Below are 24,665 nucleotides of genomic sequence, written 5' to 3'. Positions count from 1 at the left end.
CGTCTAAGCAATCATTAAAACAGTGATCGCAGGAAAAATGAATGCATTCATGCTGCTGTGCTGTGCAGGTCATTTTGATAAATGCATCCAGTGAGCAGCCGTGTTGCTTTAGGCCTGTGTGAGACACAACTGAAAACAAAGAAATGTAACTCCGTCACGGCTTATTACATCCATTAGATGGATATAAAAATAATCTGAAACAGCCAACTTCTTATGGATTTAAAAGGGAAAACTCAGAGAGAGAAGGAGGCCGTGAGACATGCAGGCAACAGCTTTGTCTGCTGCTGCCTTCAAATGTAGTCAGGAAAAGGAAAACTCTGCCTGCAACATATCTTTTTCATAACACTCCACTCATTTATGTATATATGTTTATAAATGTATTAAATAAGTTCCATATACAGGCTATGCATAGAGCCTGTACTCATCAATTTTTCTTGGTTTGCATAATGAAGCACCAGCCATAGATAGATTGGTTGATATTGATATTAATATTGATTTTGGTTTGGGTTTTACTTAATTTGGGACAAACAAAACAAAACAAAACAAAAAAATATTATGGGTCCTTGAAAAATAATGGAGAAAAAAAACTGGCCCCAAAAAGAATCAAGATTTACAGTGTTTCACTGCTTGTTTGTTTTTTTAACATTACTGTTAGAATTTGGCTGTGTTTTATAATAAAATAATAGCAACTTTATTTATATAGTGCCTTTAAAAACAAAGCTTGCAAAGTGCTGTGACAAACAGAGCAAAAGCAGAAATGGGAAATATAGAAGACAATACAACAACGGAAAGCCAAACAGTCCAAGTGAGCACAAGCAAGATGAAACCGTGACAGAGTTAGGATAAGATTATAAAATTATAAAATAGAAGGACAAATTATACAAGATGCAAGACACAAAATATCAATATAAAATAATGCCAACCAAAAGACCAAAACCAACAGAAACAATTAAAACAATAAAACCACAAATACAATTAAAAAAAAAACATGAATGACATAGGTAAAAAGTAAATATAAATAAACAAAAGGAAATAGAAGAAATCAAAAGACAACATCACATACAAGCAAGTCTATAAAAGTCTTAAGAAGTGATTTAAAATAAGCCACTGATTCTGCAGCCTTATTTTGCTTTTGAATTTAAATCTGATGGAATTTGGCAGACTATGATCTAGATTTGAGCTGCAGAAAACACATGCCTACACTGCAGCTATGCACACAAAGATCACTACAAGTCTCAGTCCTTTGATTCACTCCTTGGAAATCATTCCTGCATAAAGATATGCAGCATATAAAACGCAGTCTAAACAGAACTAGGTCATCACTCACGTGCGCGCGAGCATAAAGCACAATATCCGACGGTTCCTAAATGCATCATCCCCAGCATGACGGAAGGGGGGAACCCCGGCGGTGTGACGTAGCTGAGCAGCCTGAGTGGTGAATCCCCATCCAGCCCTGAAATACAATGAAGCAGCATTACAACTGCAGCTGCTCGCCACATTCACATCCGATTCACTGATCCAGGAGCAGCCGGACTCCTCCAGAGAAACAGGCGCTTCACTTCAGTGCGGGTAAGTATTTCTGAGTGGGGCGGGGGGGGGGTGTGCTTTTGGACAGTGCAGAACAATAGGAGCAGACAGCCGGGCGTGTGTGAGTGTGTGTCACTCTCAAATGAATCCCAAACAGGAAGACAGGTAAAGCCGCACACCTGTTAGTCGTTTGGCCGCAGCAGGTGTGTGTGATAAGCACAAAGCGCCTTCCTCTTTTGTCTGATACCAAGCATCAGAAAACCGTAGCTGGGGTGTCATTTTTAGGCCATCCCCCCCAAATTTTATCAAATGAATAATTTGTAACAATTTTATTATAGATAAAGGAGCCAGTTTTAGCAACTAAGTGTCGCCGTGGCGCCACTTTGGGAACCTCGGGTGTAACTGAAAGCGTTTTTATTTGGAGATAAGGAGAATTTGGGTAGCTGAGAGCGCATGAACTCCTTCATCCACCATCAGAAGTGTGAGCAGCTCCCGATGAGCAAAGGGTTAAAAGAGGCGCAGCTAGACGCCGGTGGAGCTGAAGTCATCCGGCAGAGCGCACAGCGAGGAGGAGGAGAGATACAGAGAACACCTCCAAAAACACACATCTAGGACGCTTCGAGCTGCGGATCTGCGCTCTGCTCTTTTTCTGTTCACCATCATTGTTTTTCCTTCTCTCCCCCAGTTACACACAGAGACTCAGAGGTGCAGAACAGAGAGGAGGTGGAATGAGAAATAAATAAAAGAAGAAAAAAGAAAACGCGCAGCGCCAACTATGGCTCCAACGACGCTCGTCGGGAAGCTCGGCCAGTCTGCTTCACAGGAGCGGGCTGTAGTGCAGGATGAGAGGTCTGCTGCGCTCCACCGAGTGTGAGACCAGGAGGAAATATCACCTGACAGGCGGCCCTCCCCTCGAGGGGGACAGAAACCCTTCGCTCCTCTTAACCTGGAAACTGGAGGCTTGAAACGGCCCAGATCTGCCGCGCGTACAGAACAGTCCAGAACTCTCCTGCCCTCACTTTCTCCCGGAGCCACCGTCTCTCTCTGACCAACTTGGGAAAACTTTGGCCCCCGGATTACTGCTGCTGAACCTGTGAGCGCTGAGGCTCCATGCGGGGAGCGCAGTGATCATCGCGCGCTCGGCTGCGGGGACTGGAAACTGTGTGATATATCTAACTCCTGCGAAGTCTCATAAAGTCCAGGGGCCACCGCAGCCAAGATGCCGGTCCGGAGGGGCCATGTGGCTCCGCAGAACACCTTCCTGGATACAATCATCAGGAAATTCGACAGTCAAAGTAAGCTGATTGTTTTCTTCCTCTCTCTCGGAGCATTCCTATAACCTATTTTCTGTCATTAAGGCCCACTTTTAATAATTGATTTGTTGACTCAAAGGGGTTGGAAAATGGCATTTTAATGATGTTGGCGCACAGTTGACATTTTGTTTTCCAGAGTTAACCTCCATAATAATGTTTGCTGATGCAAGGGTAATAGTCACAGGGTGGTGCAGTCATGCTACAGCAGCTGGGGTTAGAAAATGTGATATTTGGTAAAATTCTTTATAAAAAGATCTTTTTAAAAAAAAACAAAAAAAAAAACAATCCCGTCAAATAACTATTTACTTTTTAATTTTCCACCACATTCATTTCTGATGAAAACATGAACAGCTTGTGTAGATCTGAGCTGCTTGAAGTCTCATATTTGTGCATGCGAACCCTGCAGCTGCATCAGACATCTGTCATTCAGGAAGGATTCCTGCATATTCAAAGGGTACACAGCAAGTTAAAAATGAAATGTGATTCGTTTTTTTCCTGCACATCTTCTCATGCTTTAATGTCACCCTTGTGTCTCACTCTGCTGCTGCCATGGCTGATATTGTCAGAAAAAGCAATCTGCAAAAAAACAAAAAGAAGTCACACTTAGGTGCTTCAGGTGGTGTGTGATCTATTGTCTGTGGACACTTCAATTCCAGTTTACACACGCTTTTCAGACAAAACTATTACACACTTGTTTTGTTTGCCTTGAAAGAAAGAAAAAAATCAATATCCTCTCAATTAATCTACACTTATTTATAAGCCACAAAAACAAACAATGTATTCCAGCTACTAAATTTTTCATCGAGCCCAGGGGGCACGCAATTTGAAGCTGTCTATATTTGAAAATACACAGGCTTCATCCTTGCTCACTTCCCCGCGGCGGTCTTATCTTTGATGCAAATCATTCATGTTTTTTTTCCGTCTCTGGACGTGTGACCAGACTTCAAACGTGCCTCAGCAGCCACAGGCTCATGTGGAAATTCACCTCAGGGCTGATGAAAAAGAAGATGGTGGTTTTTGTGTGGAAAAGTGGATGAGTGTCAGCTGATGCTTTAATGTTAGGTTGAAATGTTTGAGGACTCTGAATGTTAATTGCTCCCATCAGGAGCTGATCAGCTTGAACTCTTGAGGTGCCCTTTCTAAAAATGCTGAAAAAAAATCTGACTTCCTCCACTTACCATCTGCTTTTGGGGTTGAGCAGTTCACCGGGCTGCTTTTGAACACCAAGTGATGTCGTGCTGTGTCCCTAACACCCAAGAGTCACGGAATCAGCCGAGCTTCAAACAAGGTGAAGGGGTGGATTTTGTGCAAAAATACCCTTTTCCCTGACACAGAGGCGCTGAAAAGCGACTCCACACAAGTGCAGTCAAGTTGAATAATTGACGTTGGAGTTGGGTAATTGACATTAATCCTGCAGTACTTATTTTTTCCATCCTGATGAGCTCGTATAGCTTTGCAAAGGTGAACACACTCTACTGCTCGCTGCCGGCCTTGTTGTGTTCATATCTTAAATGTTTCTGTACAGCAGATTTGCATGAGTTGAGCGTGTGGCAGAAATCTCCTCTGTGTGGTTGATGTTTATTTATGAGAGGAGCGCTTCGGTGTTGCAGGGGAACAACTGAGAGGCAGGGAACCTCACATCAGTGCTCTCCAAATGTTTTCCCAGTGACTCATATCTTTAGAATAATTGTCTATTGATTGTTGCGGCCTTATAGGCGGGCTAACCAAGCATGTTAATGATGGTGATGACATGGTGTCTAATGGCTGTGGGTAATGAACTAGTGGACATTGAGGAGGAGTGTCGGTGGACACGAGCAGCTGTTTAGACATCCTTACTGATTCAAGAATGTTAAGAGAGAAAATCTATCTTTTATACAGCAAACTCTTCTATTGATTGAACTTTAAACTGCAGCCTGGTGGAAAGCTTTGCCAATATTTCTTCAAAACATCCCATTTCAGTCTTTCCGTTAGGCATGGATGGTATCACCATTTTACAGTTTTCCAGGGTATTTAGAAATCCTCAAGGTATGTTTTTCAATGTCATCATAAATACAGGTGCTCCCCCTTTTTTTTTAAATAAACTCATTGTATGTAGTGCACAGCATGCACCACTAGAGCTCCAGTCTCTACCAGTGCAACAGGCAGCATTGCCAGATGAACGATCATTATTGTATTTGTATGATAATTTTGCCCTCTGTATGATGTTCGATCAATAATTCCAAAATTGCCATCATGTACGAGAACTTGACCATTGAGACACTTACAATAAGCACTTAGTTTAATTACACATCTCATTTTAACTCATTTCCAGGCTCCCACATCTGTCATTCCACATCACTTCTCACCTGATCTCCTTACAGCCAATCATGTAATGACATGAATGCGACCCGCACTTGACAACTTGTCACATTTGTTGAGCATGCACTGCTGTCGTTTGTATTTGCGAACACTCGGCCGCTGACCTGACGTCAGCTTTGGGCTGAGCCGTGTAGACTTTAAATAGCTTCTCTCTAAGGCAGTGGGTATGGGTAGATTTGTAGATGTGTCAAAAAGTCGTTTAAATACATGTTTACTTAAGTTATAAATTGAACCTATTCGTTCTCGTGATTCTGACTGGCGTACAATTATTTTTCTCAAAATATGATAATTTTGAGCCTCTGCTACGATAGTTTAACATTTTCAATCAGGCAACACTGGGAAAAGGCAGCTGAGCTAAAAGACAACATGACACCTAGTGGCTGGCCTACCGTCTTCTAACTTGGTGAGTTAAGGATTTTTTCGAGCAAACCGGAGCTGGTGATTGTTGGAACAGTGGACTTACTGAGTAGGTTACTAGCAAAGGCTAACCAAGATGGTTTGGGTGAGTTTTACTTGTTTCTGTCGAGTTTGAATGATGTGTGTTTTGATGAGTTAATGAGGCAATTAAGCCTCGTCAGTCCTCTGTAAGTGACAGAAAGTTGAATCCAAAAGGTGTACAGTTGTGCAGCTTATTTGATAAAGAAAATAGATACGAGAATATTACTTTGCTTAATATTTTGTGGGTTTCCATTGTATATTTATTAGTCTCAAAAGTTGCAAGTAGGTAGCAAAGTCGCCTTCAGGGGGTTGTTAGTGCTGCACACTTATATCATCACATGCTGGGAGCTGGGGAGGGCAGTTTGGGTAGCTTAGTGCGTCATTTATATACCATATACCCTGGAGTGACATTTTATGAAGGTATGAAATATTACATACTGCCCAAGCCTATTTCCCATGCCTTCCCCTGAATCCACTTTGACCCCACAGCTCCACATATTGAAACTTGAGCCCTCTCCTCATGTTATCCATATCTGAGTAAACTGTGCATTTATTCATCTGATCCTTTTCTATATTGTAATAGAGGCTGGGTGTACTTAATGCAAGCAACAATCAAGGGTAGGCTTATCCTGTTTGTTCAGCTATACAGTATGTGATGAAAAGTATCTCATGTGGAACGTAGAGAGGAATAAAAGCAATGTTCATGGTAGAGTAAGCTTGGCAAGGCCATTCTTTACCCAGGATGGGCTGCTTTTAAAGTGATGTACTATGGATACTTGATGCTCAGCCTCGGAGGAGATGATTAAGGAGCAAACAATTGGCATCTGTTGTCACCACACATCGCACCAAGACCGTTTCCACTCGACATATTGTGTGAGAAATCCTGTTGTACATGTTAATGAGACAAGAGACAATTTGATCAACCAGCTCTGCAGCTACATTTACAGACAAGTTCATAAAGGAAAACAAATGTCAGTGCATTAGTTGAAAATATGATGATTGAAGGTCATTCTTTCACTTTTTAAAAACATTTTATCACTGGAGTGGTGCCTTTTTGTCCTAAATTAGTTAGGAAATAAAAATTTGTTGTGTTACAGTCAAGATTTAATGATTTAAGCAGAAACCCAGAAATACAGTAAGTGGTTGTCTATAAATTTTTAATTTGATACTTTGCCTGAATGCATCCTGTGTAGACATCTGTTGAGAGCTGAAGCTGCTGTCACTGTTTGCTAACATGCTGCTTTCTGTGTAGACCCAACATATTTTCAGCTGGTTATGTTGCGATACGATGCGATACGATACGATACGATACGATACGATACAACTTTATTGTTAGTTTACAATCAGTTCCTTTACATGAACAGTGACGTCGAGCTATGGTTATACCTCAATTAGGTCATTTATTTTGACCACTGTCCTTGTCCCAGTGTACAAGCATTGTGGGGAGAATCAATTTATAGACAGGAGTTTTGCCAACTTGACGATAGGTGGTGATATGCTCCCTTTCAGCTATTTGTTATTGGACCTTTTTCCAACTTACATCACATATCAAAAAAGTTATCAAGCGGCAAAAGGGTTGCATGTTGAACATTGAAAACATGGGCAACTTTTCAGCACTGTGCATTTCACACATACTCTATGCTTTACTTGATACCATTTCATTCATCTTGTTTTGTTTTCTTTCCTTCTTCTGTTGTTTTTCCCAGCTTTCTTCTGCAAATTTATGCTGCTTGACTTCTGGCTCAAAGCCTGGTCCAGGGACTATGGAGCATGTGCAGAACACCTATTTCAGTTCAGGTCCGGTTGAGGCGCACATGAAAGAGAAAATCAACCCATTATTTAGGTGTTTTTAGTCAGACTTTATGAATTTTGACTCAGTAAGGATTCAGTTGGACTAATGTGTTACATAAATTTTAAAAATCCAGTTTTAGTTAGACTAACACAATAATTTGACTTTCTCTAACATCATATACTGATTTAAATTAATTTTGCATTCTCAGACAGCTCCGCTCAGTACCTGGTATTGCAGGTTTGTAAATGTGCATCCCCGTAGGACAGGGTAAACTTTATGGTCTTTCTGAACAATTTCATTAGTTTTAAGTGCCCAATATAAACAAGCTACAGAGCATGGTTCAAAGTGTATGATGTAAGTGCATTTAAGGCATATAACTTTGCTGGTTAAATGGTGCCTAATCTGGGTGCACAGTAAGGTGCAAGGGAAGAAGAGGTTGTATTTAGTCTCTCAATTAATTATAGGTGTGTTTTTGGCAAAACATGAAGTCAACCAATCAGAGTGTCATCTCTCATTTCCTTTAAAAGCCAGGTACGCCTGCAGCGGTGCACTACTATTTAACATGATGGATTCAGCTAATTAGAGCAGCAAGTGGTTTTCTGCTGATAGTAATGTAGGAAGAGAAGTGATGTCACTGCAGTAAATATTGTGGGACATTTAAACGGCAAAAGAGAAAACTGAGGGTATAAACTTAATGGAGGAAACGGAACTCTTAGCTTCTGAAATAAAAAATGAAGTTAAGCTGCTTCTTGTTTGTAAATGTGCACAGAGTTCTTCTTAATATAGAGTCAGACAGCAGCTCTGTTCAGCTGATGTTCACATTTTACTAAATGTCATTCATATTTTCCTCATTAATCATGTATTATTTCACCCAGTTGCAACCCATAGACGCATCACTGTTGTTGTAACAAGCAGAGAGTATGCGCAATTGTGAACTTGCCTATGTCGGAGCATCTTACTATATGAATAATACACCCTTTAAAGAGCAGTAAAATACTTGGCTATTCTCACTGTAGATGAGTTTTTTTTTTTTGGTCAATGGCACAATCATTTTCAATATGCCAACAATGTGCCTGACCATCTCATTTTAAAACCTACACGCCGATGGATTCACACATGGATGCAAGTAACTTACTCAACATGGGCGCTGATAGAGAAAATGACAACTGCGTTGGTCTGAAACAGGCAATGACACTTGTGCTGCACTTTGCTTTGCTTTGGGGGGGGGGTTCGAGGGTGTGATAGTCTTTATAATTATGACCCACATAAAATACACAGTTTAAGGGACTGCAGATTAAAATTAGCTTTAAGGTCAGATGGTGACTTTTCTGTTTTATTGACCTATCGCTAAGCCCCGCCCTCAAACACCACAAGCCAATCACATTGCATACAGCTACACTAGCAGCAGCAGGACATCCTGCTTGTAGACCTCGATAGAAAAGCATCAGAAATTTTGAATTTCCTGCAGTTTTATTTAAATTAATGCAGTTCTAACTTTAAAAACGGTCAACAATGTGCATGGGGCAAATGCAACACTGATACGAGGTATCCTGAGAAGCTAAAAAATGGACTGTATTTCATCCATAAACGTCACATAAACAGAGCAAAGTGTCTCCTTTTGGATTAAGTTGTGTGGCCTGTAAAGAGGATAAACAAACAAAGATGCCTCCATTTGTTGAAAGGTAAGACAACATAGCGTTAGCATTTGCTGCAAAGTGACAAGTTTATATAATCTCATACATTGTGTCAGAAACATTGTGTATATAATGTCACCTTGCAGCAAACTTTGCTAGGAAACGTTAGCTTAAGTTAGCTATGGTTCAGACAATGTGCCCATTGTTTGTCTGCGTAAACTAAAGGGGTGGCGTTTAGCGATAGTGTAATTCTGTGTATGCTCCTTTAAAAATACATTAATGATTTAAAATAGAGGGAACGTACTATGACTTGTGTACAGTGGAGTTTAAAACTTGGGTCTGATGACTGGTTTTTCTTTTGGTTGTACTATTAGTCCCCACCAATCACAATGCTAAAGACAGAAATCTTTTCACATTTAAGTTAATTTAAGACTCGTACATCATGTGTGTAAGATACATTTGTAGGCCAAAAAACAGGAATTATACATATGGTTCACTGATCCAACCAGGGTAACAGACCACCTGGATAGTAATGGACAGTGGCTATTAAATTCTGAGGATGATGGGATGGTTAAATGATTATTGGACAAAAATGGGCAGGAGGTCAAAGCTGTTTTGCATATAGATTATTGATGTGTCCACTGGAGGAAAATCAATGGACAGCATGATCTTTGCTTATTTAGGAAGAAGACCAGGCCTTATGTAATCCTTTGCAGATAAAGATGTGGCCACATCATGTTTACTGAAAATATTATCCATATTAATACAACATTCTTTCATTTATATTTCTTATGCTCTGCTTTAATCTCTGTCATGCCTCTCTTTTCATCAAGCGGGGAGCAGCTGGCTCCAGGCCCCATACCCAAAATGTTGCAGACACCACTGATCAGATTTTGACCAAATTTCCCGGAAATATTCTCTGTTATTGCTTGACTATGACATATTCAAAATAATATGCATAATATCAGATAATCAGATTTTCACAAAACTTTGCCTCTCGTTTCTCCATGTTGGCACTTTCTGAAATTGCAGTGATTGGCCAAAGGGTGTGCTGTTTGTCTGGAGACCTACTCATTTGCAAGAGTCTAAAAAATGCATAATTCATGGGGGACAACATGTTTACTGTTGCCTCGTTTTCTATTTGTTCTGAATGCTTGTTATGGACAAAAAACTAAATGTAATTAGATTTTACCTTTATAAAACTAATTAAATCAGTAGATGTATGGGTAGATGTTACAGTTTCCAGCTCAGGCACTTAATGCACTGCTCTCGCCTGACTTCACATCTTCTCTGCTTACTGTTCTCCAATCCTGTGCGTGTATCTCTCTCTGTTCGCTGTGCTGTGATAGCCTCCACACACGTTACACTGCACTGACAGATTGTGAGCCTCAACCAACAACATCTTCGACCTCAATATGAGGTCATAGCAACCTTTTGGGGAATGTGTTGCTGTCTGTTCGCCGCTCCTTAGAGAAGACTTTGCCCAATTACAAGCCTTGAAGCCACTGTCCTCCAGGGAGGATGTTCCCACTCCACAGCTGAAGTACAAACACACTGTCGCCATAGCAACTGCCCCCCCCCATGACTCCCCCACCTACACACCCACCCACCCATCCTCACAAACACACACACATGCACACAGAGCAGGAAAAGGTAGAGTAGTAATAATCTCCAGGTGATTTTACGTTCTGTCATGGAGAAGTAGTTCATATATATTGCAGTATTTTTGAATGATTACAATGTACTACTGCTGCTTGCCACAGGTGCAGCTAATGTTGACAACTGACTGCCTCCAATTTTAGGAGAAATGATTGGTTGGAGTAACTAGCTGCGAGGTTTGAACTTAAAATATAGACAATTGAGATTTTAGTTGTACAAAAGTATAAGAGGCACGGCTTAGATGGAGTAGAACGCGTGTAGGAGAAGATGATCCTACTAACAAGTATTGTGTATCCAAGGCCTGGTATATACAGTAATCTTCTCTGTGTTTCAGAGATCTTTATGAAAAATACATCTTTGAGCCACACTGTTGCACTGAGTGATTGTGGTGTATATGACTAAATACATTTACTCAAGAAATGTAGCTACAATGTTGATGTATTTGTATATTCTTGAGTAATTTACATGGATGTGAATAGGGCTTGGCAATATGGCTTGTTAAATAATATCATATTTTAAGGCTATATCACGATACATGATAAATAACTTGATATTTTTAAATGTCTTTTAAACTAATGTTTACTACTAAATGACAAACTTATTGAATGAACTGCAGTCACAAAGTTAAATAAAGTAGCTATAATACAGTTTAATGCACTACTATAATATCGAATAAAATATGGTTATGAAGAAGTTAATTTAAGTACTTTTAGAATGAAATTTAAAAATGTACTTTAATAATTAAATAAATCAAAGGGGGGGATCCATGGTGCTTTTATTTTGAAGGACCTGGCTAATCTCAGGAAGGAAGTGTCAATGTTTTTGTTGTGTGTCTGTGAGAGGCAGAGGGCTGGAGAAGAGAGCGAGGGAACCTAAATCTTGATGGCTTATAAATACAATGTAACAATTTATACTCAACATTTATGATATTGTAATTTTATATATCTCATGGAACAAGCCATGATACCCTGAGAATATTCAATATATAGCCCACCCCTACATGGACATGAATTATCATATAATAATTGGGTTGTTGGAGTTAATTTTTTTTTATGTGTTTGACCATATAAACATCATATTCGGTTTATGAGAAACCCAAATATGCTAGCTGGAGAGACTGGAATAAATGCTGGGAATGTAAACAACCCAATACCTCTGTGCTTTTGTAATCACCATATCTGGAATATGATCATAACCTGAAAAAGCCTCATAAACAGGTTCTCCGGGTCCATGTACCTGCACTCATTTTCTGTTCTCTTTTCTACTTTAGTACAATTCAGAGAATATTGTACTCTACACTTAAGTGCATTTACTTGATAAATTGAATTATTTAGCCATTTCTGATCAACTGTTTGAGCAAAATATAATGCACTGTAATTCATATTTAAGCCACATAAACATGAGCCAGGTGGCTGTGATCATATGATCTATAGTATGCCCTGCTGGCTGTTGTCTGTTGTCTGTTATATAATGGAAATTAATAAATAAAATAACCAGAAAGTGACTAAGAAGTGACTAAAAATGACCACAAATAGATACAAATGGCATGAAAAGAGACTAAAAAAAACACAAAAAGAAGCAAAAGAATCACAAAGAGAAACACAATGATTGCAAAGAGACACAAAAATGACAAAAAATATTCCCTCAAAGAAACACAAAATGATGCATAACGACTGCAGATAGACTCTAAACCACCACAAAGTCTGTGGGCCTTGCTTCTATGGAGATATGGTGGGGCCCAGGGACACACTCTCTCGGTCTGCCCAAACCAATGGCGTCATTTATTGCAAAATGTAGCACTTATACAAACATAACTGTCATAACTTCAAAAGAGCCAAGAAAGGTGCTTCTACTGCCTTCAGCATTCCAAAATCTTCCTCTCAGCTCGTGTCAGTCAAACCAGCATTTTGCCTTCAACAGCAGGTCATCCTCCTCAGCGTTTAGAGCTCAATGCTTCTGTGCTTCCTCCTGCTTTGATGAGCTCATCTTAGAGTTGCATAAGGTGCAGAGACTGATGTTCCCAGTGCAGGGAGGAGGAGAAGCCTTCTGTGCTCCTGTGAGCACACACAAGTGCTGCTGAGTACATGCAAATGTTGCACACACACACAGCAACATATGGCTTGTATATGTGGATTAGGCTGTGAGGAGACATTGGAGGGTTCGATCTGCCAGCTTGCTTGTTGGATTTTTCTTGCTGGAACAGAGTCACTACACACTCCTGCAGTTTTGTGATCATCCTCCAGATGTTCAATCAAACAGTCTCAAAATCATTCTGCATAAAGGCTTTTGTTGTTGCCGTAATGTACCAGTACAGAATAAATACATTATGACAGGCTTTATTTGCAGGGGCGGAGACAGACTTTTGGTGCTCAGCCCAAACCTGGGGGGCAGGGGGGTCCAGGGCAAGGCTGGTTCTAGACAGCTTTGATTAGCGGGGACGGTACGAGATGTTGGTTGGAAATATGGGTTATTATTCAGGACTGTATGCTGAACAGTCTTATGTTTTATCCAAAACTGAATGAGCATCTTTTTTAAGGCTTGAGGAAATTTGGGGCAAAAAACTGAGAATGTTTTTGTTAACAAGCTCAATTTTGTGCTTTTTTTTAAATGCATACAACTTGCAGCCTGCAGGCCAACTCTGACCCCCAATAGGGTGCTAGGTATTGTTTTTGTACGCAGGGAATTGTTTTTGTACTTCTAGTATACATAAGGTGCCAGAGTGCATATAAGAACATCAAAATAGAGCTTGCTTATAAAAAAAAATGCCAGTGGAGGATCCTCCGCATCCCCAACAGAAGTCCTAGCCCCTAATGTCCTTAAATCTTAGAAATGTCCCTTAAATCCTAAAAATGTCCTATAATCCTAGACACATCCTAAAATCATAATGTCTTAAAACCACAGAAATGTCCTAAAATTTTAGAACTGTCCTAAAATTTTAGCAACAGCACCTGTGGAGCAGAGCTAGCATACTGCGTGCCAAAAGTGACATTGCAGATGGGTGCAACTCTCCGCCTTGAGTGGAAAAGTTGAAAATATTTAAACTTTTATGCATGCCCAAAAACCGCCAGAAAAATGGGTCACGCAGCAGCAAGAGAGGACCGCCTGACAAGCACAATATGAACTGCTGCGCGCACTTCTTGTCGGATATCATAAAACCCGTTTTATGAGATTATAGAATTACTCATTTTGAAACCTATTTTTGTTATAGTTTTGTTACCTTGGAGTAGATTTTAAATTTTAAGCTGACAAATGTGTTGCATGTGAATCTATTCGATAATACTCTAGGCTGCTCCAAATACAAATCAAGGTTTCCCAACAATACCCAAAAATGCAGGCATTAATATTCTGAATTGAATATTAGGCCAACAAAAGCACACTTATTCCCTTATATCACATTTCTGTAGGGAACAGCATAGTGTGATAAACAACATGGGTTTATATTATTGTCTGACTGACACAAAGTTGAAGGTATTTTAAAAACCTTCAAGATTTCAGGGCTTTTGAGAAAACAATCCAGGCCTGGGGCCCCAGAGGCCACCCCCTGGCTCAGCCCTTGTTCAGCAGTGGTTAGTTTTATTTCTCTGCTCCATCTGTTTCACTCAGAGGGTGCAAACACAGCAACACTGCTACACTGAGCTGATGTCAGGAGAAAGTCAGTGCCTCATGATTGCACTTTATTGGTGTGAAATCACACGCTCTCCCTCTCTGTCTCCTCTCATGGCTTCTTCCCCGTCTCTCGTTCATACACATACACCCACACGTTACCAAGCGGGCACACAAAAGAACACAGACACAAGCACTCGCTCATACTTGCAAACTCTTGGAGCCTGTAAACACTTTTCTCTCCCGCTGCCCTCCTCGCTCCTTCCTTCTTTCTGCTCTTTGTCTCGTTTGACAACCTGTTTTCTCCCTCCCTCCTTCCACACCTCCATCTTTTTCAGTGGCCAGCAGATGCCCACTGTGCTGCAATGCCCAACTGCCTTCACATCTCAAATCGGCATGCATCCAACCGGGTAACATGGCACCTGCTGGGCAGTGCTGAGAGGAAAGCGGTTGTGCGTGGTTTTTGGATTCTTTATGTGTGTGCTTGTGAGTTCAAGCTTCCCATTAAGAGTAAAATAATCCTATAGTGTACAGAAATGTGATTGTCCAAACAAAAAGAATCTGCCAATGGGGGAAGCAAAAATGACTTTTTGACACCAACAGGCAAGTACAGAACACTGTGACCTTAAAGCCAGAGCAATGTTAATGTACAAAATGTTAGCTAACTGCTGGTTAACTGTTATCACTAAATCAGTTTGCTGACTTTATGACTTTTTACTAATTCTGCTACTATTACATTATGTTTTAGCATTTACCATTATCCCGTAATTGCCAGATCTGGCCAACCTGACTCGCCAGATGGTTTGTTACACAAAACCATCTGAAAAGACGTCATTGGGAACAGTTTGGAAAAGGGCAAGATACTTTGAAAAAGTACTTGGCAGGTGACTGGATGAACCATCTGTCTATCACCGTTTATCACAGAAGCCGAAATCAGTCAGGAGAAGAGTGAAACATTTTTCTATTGAGAAAAACCTTCAGTACTGTGCTTTGCTTTGCTTTGCTTTGTTTTCTTCAGAGAAAAACTGTTCTGATGTAACTGATGCTGCCACAGCATCTGCACTAACCTCTGTAGGATTGCTTTTTTTTTCCTTAAAAGAACATGCTATTTAGTCATTCTGAAACAAGACGACTTTCTTGAATTGCCTGTATCACTGGCTGTTTTTCTCAGTGCCTTTGTTCTTCAAACAAAACCAAATATATTCTGACATTTTCAGGGATTTTTTTTTTATACTAAACTAAAATGTTCCTGTCTGTACCTATAAATAGTTCATGGTCTACACAGATCTTGTGAGTTTGAGAACATAATAATAGTTGATTATTCCACATTTATTCTTAGGATGAGGGCCAGGTGAAAATTTTGAGTTCTGATTTTAAAGTTAGCATTAATTTCATGGTTCTGACTTTGGTGACTTGTTTAAAGTTCAGAGTTCTGACTTTATTCAAAGAGAATTCTGTTTTACTGTCAGATTTGTCACTTTAATCTCAGAATTATGACTTCATTCTCTGCATTTTTGATTTAAACTTTAAAATTCTGAGTTTTAATCTTCAAATTTTGACTTAAACTTGAGTTTTATCTCAAAACTCATTTACATTTTTTATGAGGCCCTAATCCTCTGCTCTAGTCTTCTATGGCCGGACAGGGTTCAGTCCATAACCTACAAGTATTGCCCAGTACAACTACAGTTATTTTAATGGAACAGATGGAGCTTGATGTCTTGCTTCAGAGCACACAGGCAGTAGTTGTTGAAGAGGGGAGAGTGTGTTTGAGTATGACCACCCTCATCGTCCCAACTGCTTCCAGGATTTTAACTGGTGTCCCTCTGGTCTTCAACTCATTCATAAACACATAAACCTGAGCAATAATTCAGTCTTAATTGCTTTATTTTGGCTAGTATAAATACTGAGAGAACACATAGTCCAAAACCTGAGACACTTTGTTCCGTAGGAGTTTTGGACTGTGTCATTATTACAGCTATAAAATAAGACAAACTTGGAGCGCTGGGGCACACAGCAGCTTCTGTTTCTAGTCAAGGACGCTTTGATAAGACTGCATGCTTTAGCGCTGTTTGGAGAATCCTACTTTTGACCCTGTTGTTATCGGTCCATCTTGACCACCGGGGCTTTGGAGCACAGTGATGCTGTAAGCTTTAGTGAATATAACAGGAGGAATCATGCCTGTAGAAGGATTTGTATCTGTATTTAGGGCAGCAGCTGTGAAGTCAACTTTTCTGAAAGAAAGTCAACACATTTACATGGTTAATTTTTCAATTGAATTTTAGTTACTTTGAGCCAATCATGTTCACACACAAAGTGCACAAAGTTCATTCTGAAATCGAAATCTGATCAACTTTCCTCCAATGTCCTTTCAGTTGAGTCATGGCCTTTACCAACCTTCAAGCCTGGCGCTCAACTCTCTTACATTGGAAACCTGCCTCACCCCCATCCCATCAGTTGACCAAAGCGGTTGTGTACAATGCCAAGCTGGAAAAGCTGAGGCTCCGTCCTCTAGGTTTTTTAAAAAAACTGACAAAATATGGGGACCGCTTTTATCTCGTATCCACACTCTGGACATTATGCCCAAAGAATAAGATTTTATTTTATTTCATTTCATCTCATTTTATTTTATTTGTATTCTCATTTTCACCTTCCTGTTCAGTTGTTGTTGTTTTTTGGGGGCGTTTTTTGTTTATTAACTATGGAGACCACTTTTATTTCTTATCACCACTCTGGACATTATGCCCAAACAATAATATATTATTTTTTAAATTTTTTATTTTTAATTGTTATCCTTATTTTCACCCACCTGTTCAGTTGCTTTTTTAAACTGTTGTTATTTTGTTTTTCTTCCTTCCTTCTTTAAACCTAATGTGAGTACTGTTTTCTGTTTTACCCAAAGCGACTGCTGATGCTCCATAAAAATATGTTTTAAAAATCTGACCAACCTTTGCACTGATAAAGACCACATCTGGATCTATATCGGCCCTAGCTGTCTTCGAGTATGATCATATGGCCATATCTGACCTTACAGTGGGAACTAGTATGAAAACAACAGCAGATCATAATGTAACTTAGCTAGGGCATGTATTTTTTATAATGTATAAAAAATTTAAAAAAATGTTATTTATTAATTGCCTGGGTTGAATTAAACATTCATGCAAAATGTTTTTCTTGCAGACCATTCAAACATGCAGTTCATTCATGAGTTGCAGATTCAATATGTGATACCTTGGTTGGTACCCTGGCTAAAGGTGCCATTAACATGTCAAATAACTGCTATAGCTTTTAGGCCTGGAACAGAGTTAGATTTTGTATTACTAGTATTTGAAAAGCGAAGCTTATAAACATTAAACCACATTTAACCCTTAGGGACTGCTTAAAGATAACACACACTTGTATTGCTCTGCGCACACAAAATGCACTTTTCAAAATTAAGCTTTAAAAAATATTTTACATGAATATGATTTTCTGCTTTCACTGAGGTAATTCTTTTAACTAACATCAGTTCTCATCAAATATCAAATATTCATTAATTTCCAGAACTTTAATCCTTCAAAGGTACAGATTTTTTGTCATGATGCCACTAGGTTTTCAGAAGGAAAAAAACAATGATGTCATCAGGTTGGAAAATAGCAACAATGACAAATGACACCCAGAAATAATACAATGCATGTTTTTATACTTGGATGCCTGTGGGATAAAAATCTGCTGTTGCTGCTGGGTTTAAATGCCACATTTTTTTTTACACTTAACAGTATGAATGTAACGATTTTGTTAACAGAGTGTATTTTAGACTTACCATAGGAGTTGAGTTGGCAATTCCAAGATGAAACAAAAATACACAATCTTGCCAAAATGTATGCTAAAATGTATGCATGAACACAGTCGAATTTATCAAAAATGAAGAATGAAAATCGCAGAAAATCCACCAAACACTCCCTAAGGGTCAAGCATGTTATTGTCTAAAAATATACCAGAAAGATTGCAGATCCTGTGAGTTTTGAACCGTACATAATTCATGTAATATAATTTTACTGCAATGTAACATGATTAATAAAGACCAGAACAGGAAGATCTAGTTTATTGGCCATGGAGGGGAAATGGACATGGAGACCAAATGCTTTATTTCTGTCCTTTAATGGATGTGTTGGATTGCTTTATAATTTCATCATGATCAAGTTTACCAGTCAATGCGGTTGGGTGTTCTTCGTATTTCGATAAAAAGCCGGGAACATGCAGGCTCCCCTGTGAGAAAGCTGAACTTATGAAAATCTGTAGTGCCCCGAAACCAGCTTTTACAAAAACACCTTTGAAAGTCTGTTTTTCTTTTCAAAGTCAGAGCTGAATGTTTGTGGCTGCACAGCGATTGAGGGAAAAATGAGCTCCCAATCTGTTTTCTCAGATGATGACACACACTTTAAAAGCATCTCTGGGAGAGTTATATCTCCCTCCACATCATCAGCTTCTAATTGGCTATGTCTTTATGAAAAAAAAAAAAAAATGTGTGCCCCAAAGACCAAAGCATCAAACGCTGAATCTCTACTGTGTTTCTTCTTGGAAAGGATGAGACAGTCTTGAATGCACCAACAGCACCTTGTCAGGTTTATTTCATTCTTTGATGTTAAGCTGTAAAGAGGGGCAGCATTTTCCTTGAAACTGAACAAAGAATGATAAAGAAGAAAATGATACAAATGAAAATGCATCAGACTTGTTCAGAGTTTGATGCAGACAAGTATTCATGCATTACGTTGTGGGCCCTTTGTTTCTAGTTTTGCTCTACTATTGGTTATGCATTAAAAAATAAACAAAAACAGCTATAAATTCCCAATGCTGTAGTATTTACAGTATCCTTAAACACTTGAGCAGTTGTTAGACCAATAGGAGTCCATCCCTTGGAATTATGTTATTGGATTATAATTCACACGAATGATATTAAGTGCCAATCATGGACTGTATAAAATAATGGACATAGCCACTGTATCATTACCCAATAATTAGGGACTCCAGATTTTGAAGTCTCGAGTTTGGCATTTTAACTGCATATCCGACCCCTTAGAGCAGTGATTCCTAACTGGTCCATTCACGGGGTCCAGATTTCTTCTTAGTCACTAGTTCAAGGCCCTCACATTATAAATTACCATGTTTATTTCACAAAATGTCATGGCTCACTTTTGGACTGGGATCCACCCTTTTGGAACCACTGCCTTAGAGGGTCTTTTAGTACAACCAAGCACTAGACAAGACTTTTTTAGGGGACTTAAATATTACAATTAACTTCGATGAAATGAAAACACATTATAATAGCAACACCTCCGTCTATACCCTGTAAATCTGGTGTTATGCCATAGTTACAGTACAGTATGTAAGCAGTGTTGCCTTTGTAGCAACTTTTCAACAATGGTGTCCACCTGTCACTCAAAGTGAGCATGCAGTCTTAAGTATGCATAACTCAAAGCCCTCCCACCCCAATAGTGTACAGTTATCATGAACTGGGAAATTAGCTATATATAGTAAAAAGTTTGGGGTTTTTTATACCAAGCTGTAAATGGCCTGCTGTAAAGTTGTACATTTTAACATGGGGGTCTGTGGAGGTTGACTCACTTTTTGAGCCAGCTTCAAGTGACCATTAGAGGAATTGCAGTTGTTGGTTCTTTTGCAATGGCTCCATTTCTCAGCACTAGAGGTTGCCACTTGGTGCCACTGCAGAAATTATTGTTGCTTTGTTGCAAGGTGGAAGGTAAAGGGTTTACTATGCTTACTTTTTTTCTGTACTTTTTTGTAGCTGTAACCACAGTCTCCATCTAATTTTTAAATTTTTTAGTTGCACAAAACTTAACCAGTCATAACTATAGTTAATTAAGTAGCCATAATCTTACCATGGATCCTACTGTTGTAGTCGTGCACAAAAAGTTTATACATAAGTTTCATTTCAAACAGTTGCGTTAAAGAAATTGAGTTTTGGGTTGGGTTTGGGTTTGGGTTTTGTTTGGCAGAATCTATCCCCTATGTGTCTCTTTGTGTGGTACAATTCCACAGAGCAGCTGTTCCATACTGCTGCAGCACACTAAAACAGATGTCTGCAGCTGATGCATTGATTTGAAAAGTAATGCAAATGGGGCTTGGGAGCAGACTTCCTTTGCTGCTGTCTGGAAACACAGTATGTTACAGCATACTAAAACCTGTAATTATAATCTTACATAGTCAAGATCAACTCCTCATATTTAAATATGGATGTAGTGATCAAATTTAGGACTCAGAAGTTAAAGAGGGTGGGAGTGCCTGTTTATCACCTATCTTTTGAAATCCAAAGTTGACAGAGTGTGAAGGCAAAACAGAGGCCAGTGCGACCGTCCGGCCGCTTTGGTAGCTCCCTGCATTTTGCTGTCCTTCACTTCTCAGCCCTTTGCCTGTACCTCGATTTGTCACTGCTTTATCTCCTGGCAGCTGCCCTTTCACTCTCGTCCTCCCATTCATCAAGTCTCCCTCCTCCGGGTTCTGCTCCAGCTTGATCACACCTCCCTCTCATCCAGTCTCCTTTGTCTCCCCCTCACCTGTTCGAACTCCCTCTCTCATTCACCGTGACTCCTCTGCCACCCCGAGAGCTGAGCCACAGAAAAGGCCAGCTAACCGATTTAAAGACCCCGGAGTCCCCTGCGTTCCGGGGATTAGACCTCATTTGCATAAATCTGCATAACCTCGTTAAGGCCGAGGAAGACGCTGTACACACTGTAGCTTGAGACACTTCAGAGCGAAACAGCCCATTAAGGATTGTGGTGATTATGGGATTATCACTCTTAACGACTGTTGGGGGACTGGACCGGTGTGTACTCTCTGAAAAGTGCTACGTCGCATGACCGCATCCAAAGCTGTGTGGAGTGAGGGGATCCAAGATTTGAGTCAGGTGACTTTGGGATTGCATTTGTGTGGGATTTGTTCCTGCCTATGTTTTTATTTCCATTAAAATGATTTCAAGTAGCGTATTGGAGATAGCACGGATTAAGAATACAAACACGGTGGCTCATTTGTTTTAATGAAAGCTGCCTACTCAGCACATTCACTGACAAAGTTTCTCCCACTTATTGCCTGGCTCCTAAATGCACATATGAGTCAACTTCTAGTTTATTCTAGTTTAACCCTGTGGAACTAGAATAAACCTTTTTAGCTGTTCTCCTTGAAGGGGCCGTTAATCCTCAACGGAGATGCTTGTCGGTGTTGGAATGGAGTCTAATGCCTGCTCCCTCCACACCTTCCCAAAGTCGGAATTGTATCCAACAATTTATGTAGCTTTCCCAAACTGGCAATCTGACAAGCACAGACATTTCACACAGCTATCTGTCAGGAAATGAGAGAGTAAGCAGGATCTGAAGTTTTCTCTTTTCCCATTACTTCTGTCTCTTGTGTGTACAACGGGGTGCAACACTGAATGTCTGGCCATAAAAATCAGCTGTAGCATCTTTGCTTTTAGACAAGGTCGAAGAACACTTTTTTTAAACTGCTTCAATTCAGTTGTAGCCTAGTAACATAGCAACAGGCGTTACCTCTTTGAAAAACTTGTGAGCTTTAAGAAAAACTATTTCATATTCAGTAGTAGCTGTATGAGAAAAATGGGCATCAGAGCAATTGTTCAAAAACCACCTTAAAAGTGGTCTGGAACACATTTGACCACTTATCTTTTTCATATATTTGGTAAACACTAATACAGCTTGATGCAGGACCTGGTGGTTGTTTAGCTAACAGTGCGCTCGATGACTTGCCTATTTTAAGTCAAGTTGGACAAAGTGTTGTGTAACTTTCCAGGGTTGTTTCTAGCTTTTGGGGGGCCCTATGCAAGATGCTGTTTGGGGCCCCCTATTTTGTCAAATGACAATAGAGGGATTCCAAACCCTTTAAGATGATCTGTGGAGACGCATCAATCTGTTACACTTTAAGAGGAAAACAGGCCAGATTCATGAAAACCTGTCACTGTCCATAGTTTTGCCCTGTGAATTCTGCTAATAGCGATCTCTCCAGCTGTGCCGACACACTGCTAACAGGAATAGCCAGCATGCTAGCGAGCAGCCAGCAAGAGTGTGGACATATTAACTGTGCAAAAGGCTCCCTGACCTTGTAGCTTGAGTTGACATAAGCAGTGAAGAAACCTTAACATAAGTGATCAGCTAGAGATGCATGACAGACACAGGTATAAACGGCCATGTTTCTCGACTGTCCACTTGTATTTGGATCATAATCTGTGTAAATGATGGATGTAGCCTCCCTGATGATTTGTGGCCTGCCATTTTGAAGCTTCAAGTTTGGCATTTTGGCCGTAGCTGTCTCGTTTTTTTGGAACCAGAAGTGACCATATTTAGATGAGAGTCTGGCACTGTGGTGGAGCGAGGGGTGGAGCTGACTGAAAGTCATTTATTCTATTGGCAGACAGGCTGTCATTTAAGCAGGCCTGCCCTTGGATATGCTTAACTTTGGGCCATAATGCATTGTAATTGGATGAGTTATATAATAATTCACCTATCGAGACCAAAACTGTTTTTTTGTACCAGGCCGTAAACATGTTGAAAAGTTGTGCATATTAACATAGTGGTCTTTTTTTTAAAGATATTTTTTGTGGGCTTTTTCAATGCCTTTATTTGCCAGGACAGATAGAGGACCGAAGTCGGACTGAAACCCACGGCCGCCACGGCGAGGACACAGCCTCTGTACATGGGGCGCCTGCTCCACCAGCTGAGCCACCAGGCACCCCAACACAGTGGTCTATAGGGATTTTCTCTGTTTTGGAGTCTCAAGTGGCCATTAGAGGAACTGCATTAACTTCATTTTTCAACCCCAGAGGTCGCCGCTTGGTGATGTTGATATGCATGTTCGGTGAGCCGATCAAAAGTGGACAGTGCTGAGTACAAAACGACCACCAAGACACACTGTCAACCGGTAACTCAAACCACTTGCTGAGGTGGTCTGGGACACATTTGACCACATATCTTTTGTAGTGTAAACACTAATGCATCCTGATGCATTCTGACAAGAACTATGTCATCAATTCAGGACGTGGTGGTTGTTTTGGTGACAGTGCGTTAACGCTCCATAACTTACCCATTTTACAAGTTGGATGAAATAATTGCATGGCTGTCCATCATTCTGCCCTATGGAAAGAGATGCACTGAATATCTCCAGCTAGTGAGAGTGTGGACATAATAACTGCGTGAGGCTCTTTGACCTCCCAGCTTGAGTGACGAAGGCTTCAACAAAATCTGAACACGAGTGGTCATCTGAAGACACATGATTGACACAGGTGTAAATGTGTCTCAGCTGTCAACTTGAATTTAGATCACCAAAACACGTTATTAGCAGGTGTGAACGAGTGTTCAGTGAAGTGTCGAGTCATATTTGTACTGTACTACTTTACTACTGTAGCCCTGTAGTAATTTCTATGTATTTGCCAGAATATGTGCTACATGTCTCATAATATGAGCGGACACAGAGGACAACGTGCCAGCAAGTATTTTACACCTCTCTGTTCAGTAATAAATGAAAGCATATTTGTGGAAATGTATTATTTATACAAAGTGTTTAGAAACGACACCAAAATGCAACACTAAGTGGACTGAAATAAATGCTTGTGCTGTCAAAACATGACAGGACCCCCCGTCCTCCTGTCAGCTGTCTCACACTGATGACATCAGCACTTCTCTAGCAGTGTTCACTTCTGTCTTGCCAACAGAGTGTGCAGCCAGCATCTCTAATGGGACAAAAAATACAAGTACATTTTGGAAAGACATGTTGTGCTTTGGCAGCATTTTCATTTCGGGGAAATACTGTAACACTTTGCAAAGCCGAGCAAACCAGATGAAAGTTAGAGGAAGTGTAATTATTTTCTGGCACAGTTTGATTGATGAGGTGATCAGGAGGGACTCAGACAGGAAGTTGTCCCATCTGTGATCTGACAGGTGTGGACTGGATTGGTTTACACCTACAATGCTATTACATGATGCACGGGATCACTGGAACATTGCTCATACATCAGCGGTCAATAGCAATTTACATATAAATTTCACTTGGTGCCCTGGAAGAGTTTTTGACTCCAGCGTTGTTTCACACTTGTCCTAAAGAACTGGAAACCTACTGATATAAAATGTCCAGATTTGCTCCCTTATCAGAAATCTCATTACTTTTAGAATTTGAAATGATGACACATAGCTCTCCCTCAAAAGAGTTTTATTTTTAGGTCTGACAGCTTCTAAGAAAATGCGAGTATTGAGCTGGAAACACCCCCTTATAATTCATAGAGTATGACTCAATGGACTGTTTTATTCCTAGTCATCATTTTTCTGGAAGTCTCTATAGCTTGGA

At 40.1% G+C, this 24,665-nt stretch overlaps 1 protein-coding gene across 2 annotated transcripts in view; it reads left to right on the top strand.

The window, feature by feature from the left end:
* The first annotated feature begins 1,435 nt into the window (after positions 1-1,435).
* kcnh2b (potassium voltage-gated channel, subfamily H (eag-related), member 2b) overlaps positions 1,436-24,665 on the top strand; it is a 336,501-nt gene continuing 313,271 nt past the window's right edge. Inside the window, exons 1-2 of one of the 2 annotated variants that reach the window (XM_088072346.1) lie at positions 1,436-1,569; positions 2,213-2,822. In XM_088072346.1, the coding sequence (XP_087928472.1) occupies positions 2,747-2,822 (76 nt within the window). In that variant the 5' untranslated portion in view covers positions 1,436-1,569; positions 2,213-2,746. Of the gene's footprint in view, positions 1,570-1,655; positions 2,823-24,665 lie in introns of those variants that run through there. The other variant, XM_088072345.1, reaches the window with a different exon arrangement.

The sequence above is a fragment of the Plectropomus leopardus genome, chromosome 21, assembly GCF_026936395.1.
Source record: "Plectropomus leopardus strain MGB_pleo_1.0 chromosome 21, ASM2693639v1, whole genome shotgun sequence".
Classification (NCBI taxonomy): Eukaryota; Metazoa; Chordata; class Actinopteri; order Perciformes; family Serranidae; genus Plectropomus; species Plectropomus leopardus.
The sequence above is the reverse complement of the archived record's forward strand: the minus strand, read 5'-3'. Positions and strand labels throughout refer to the sequence as shown.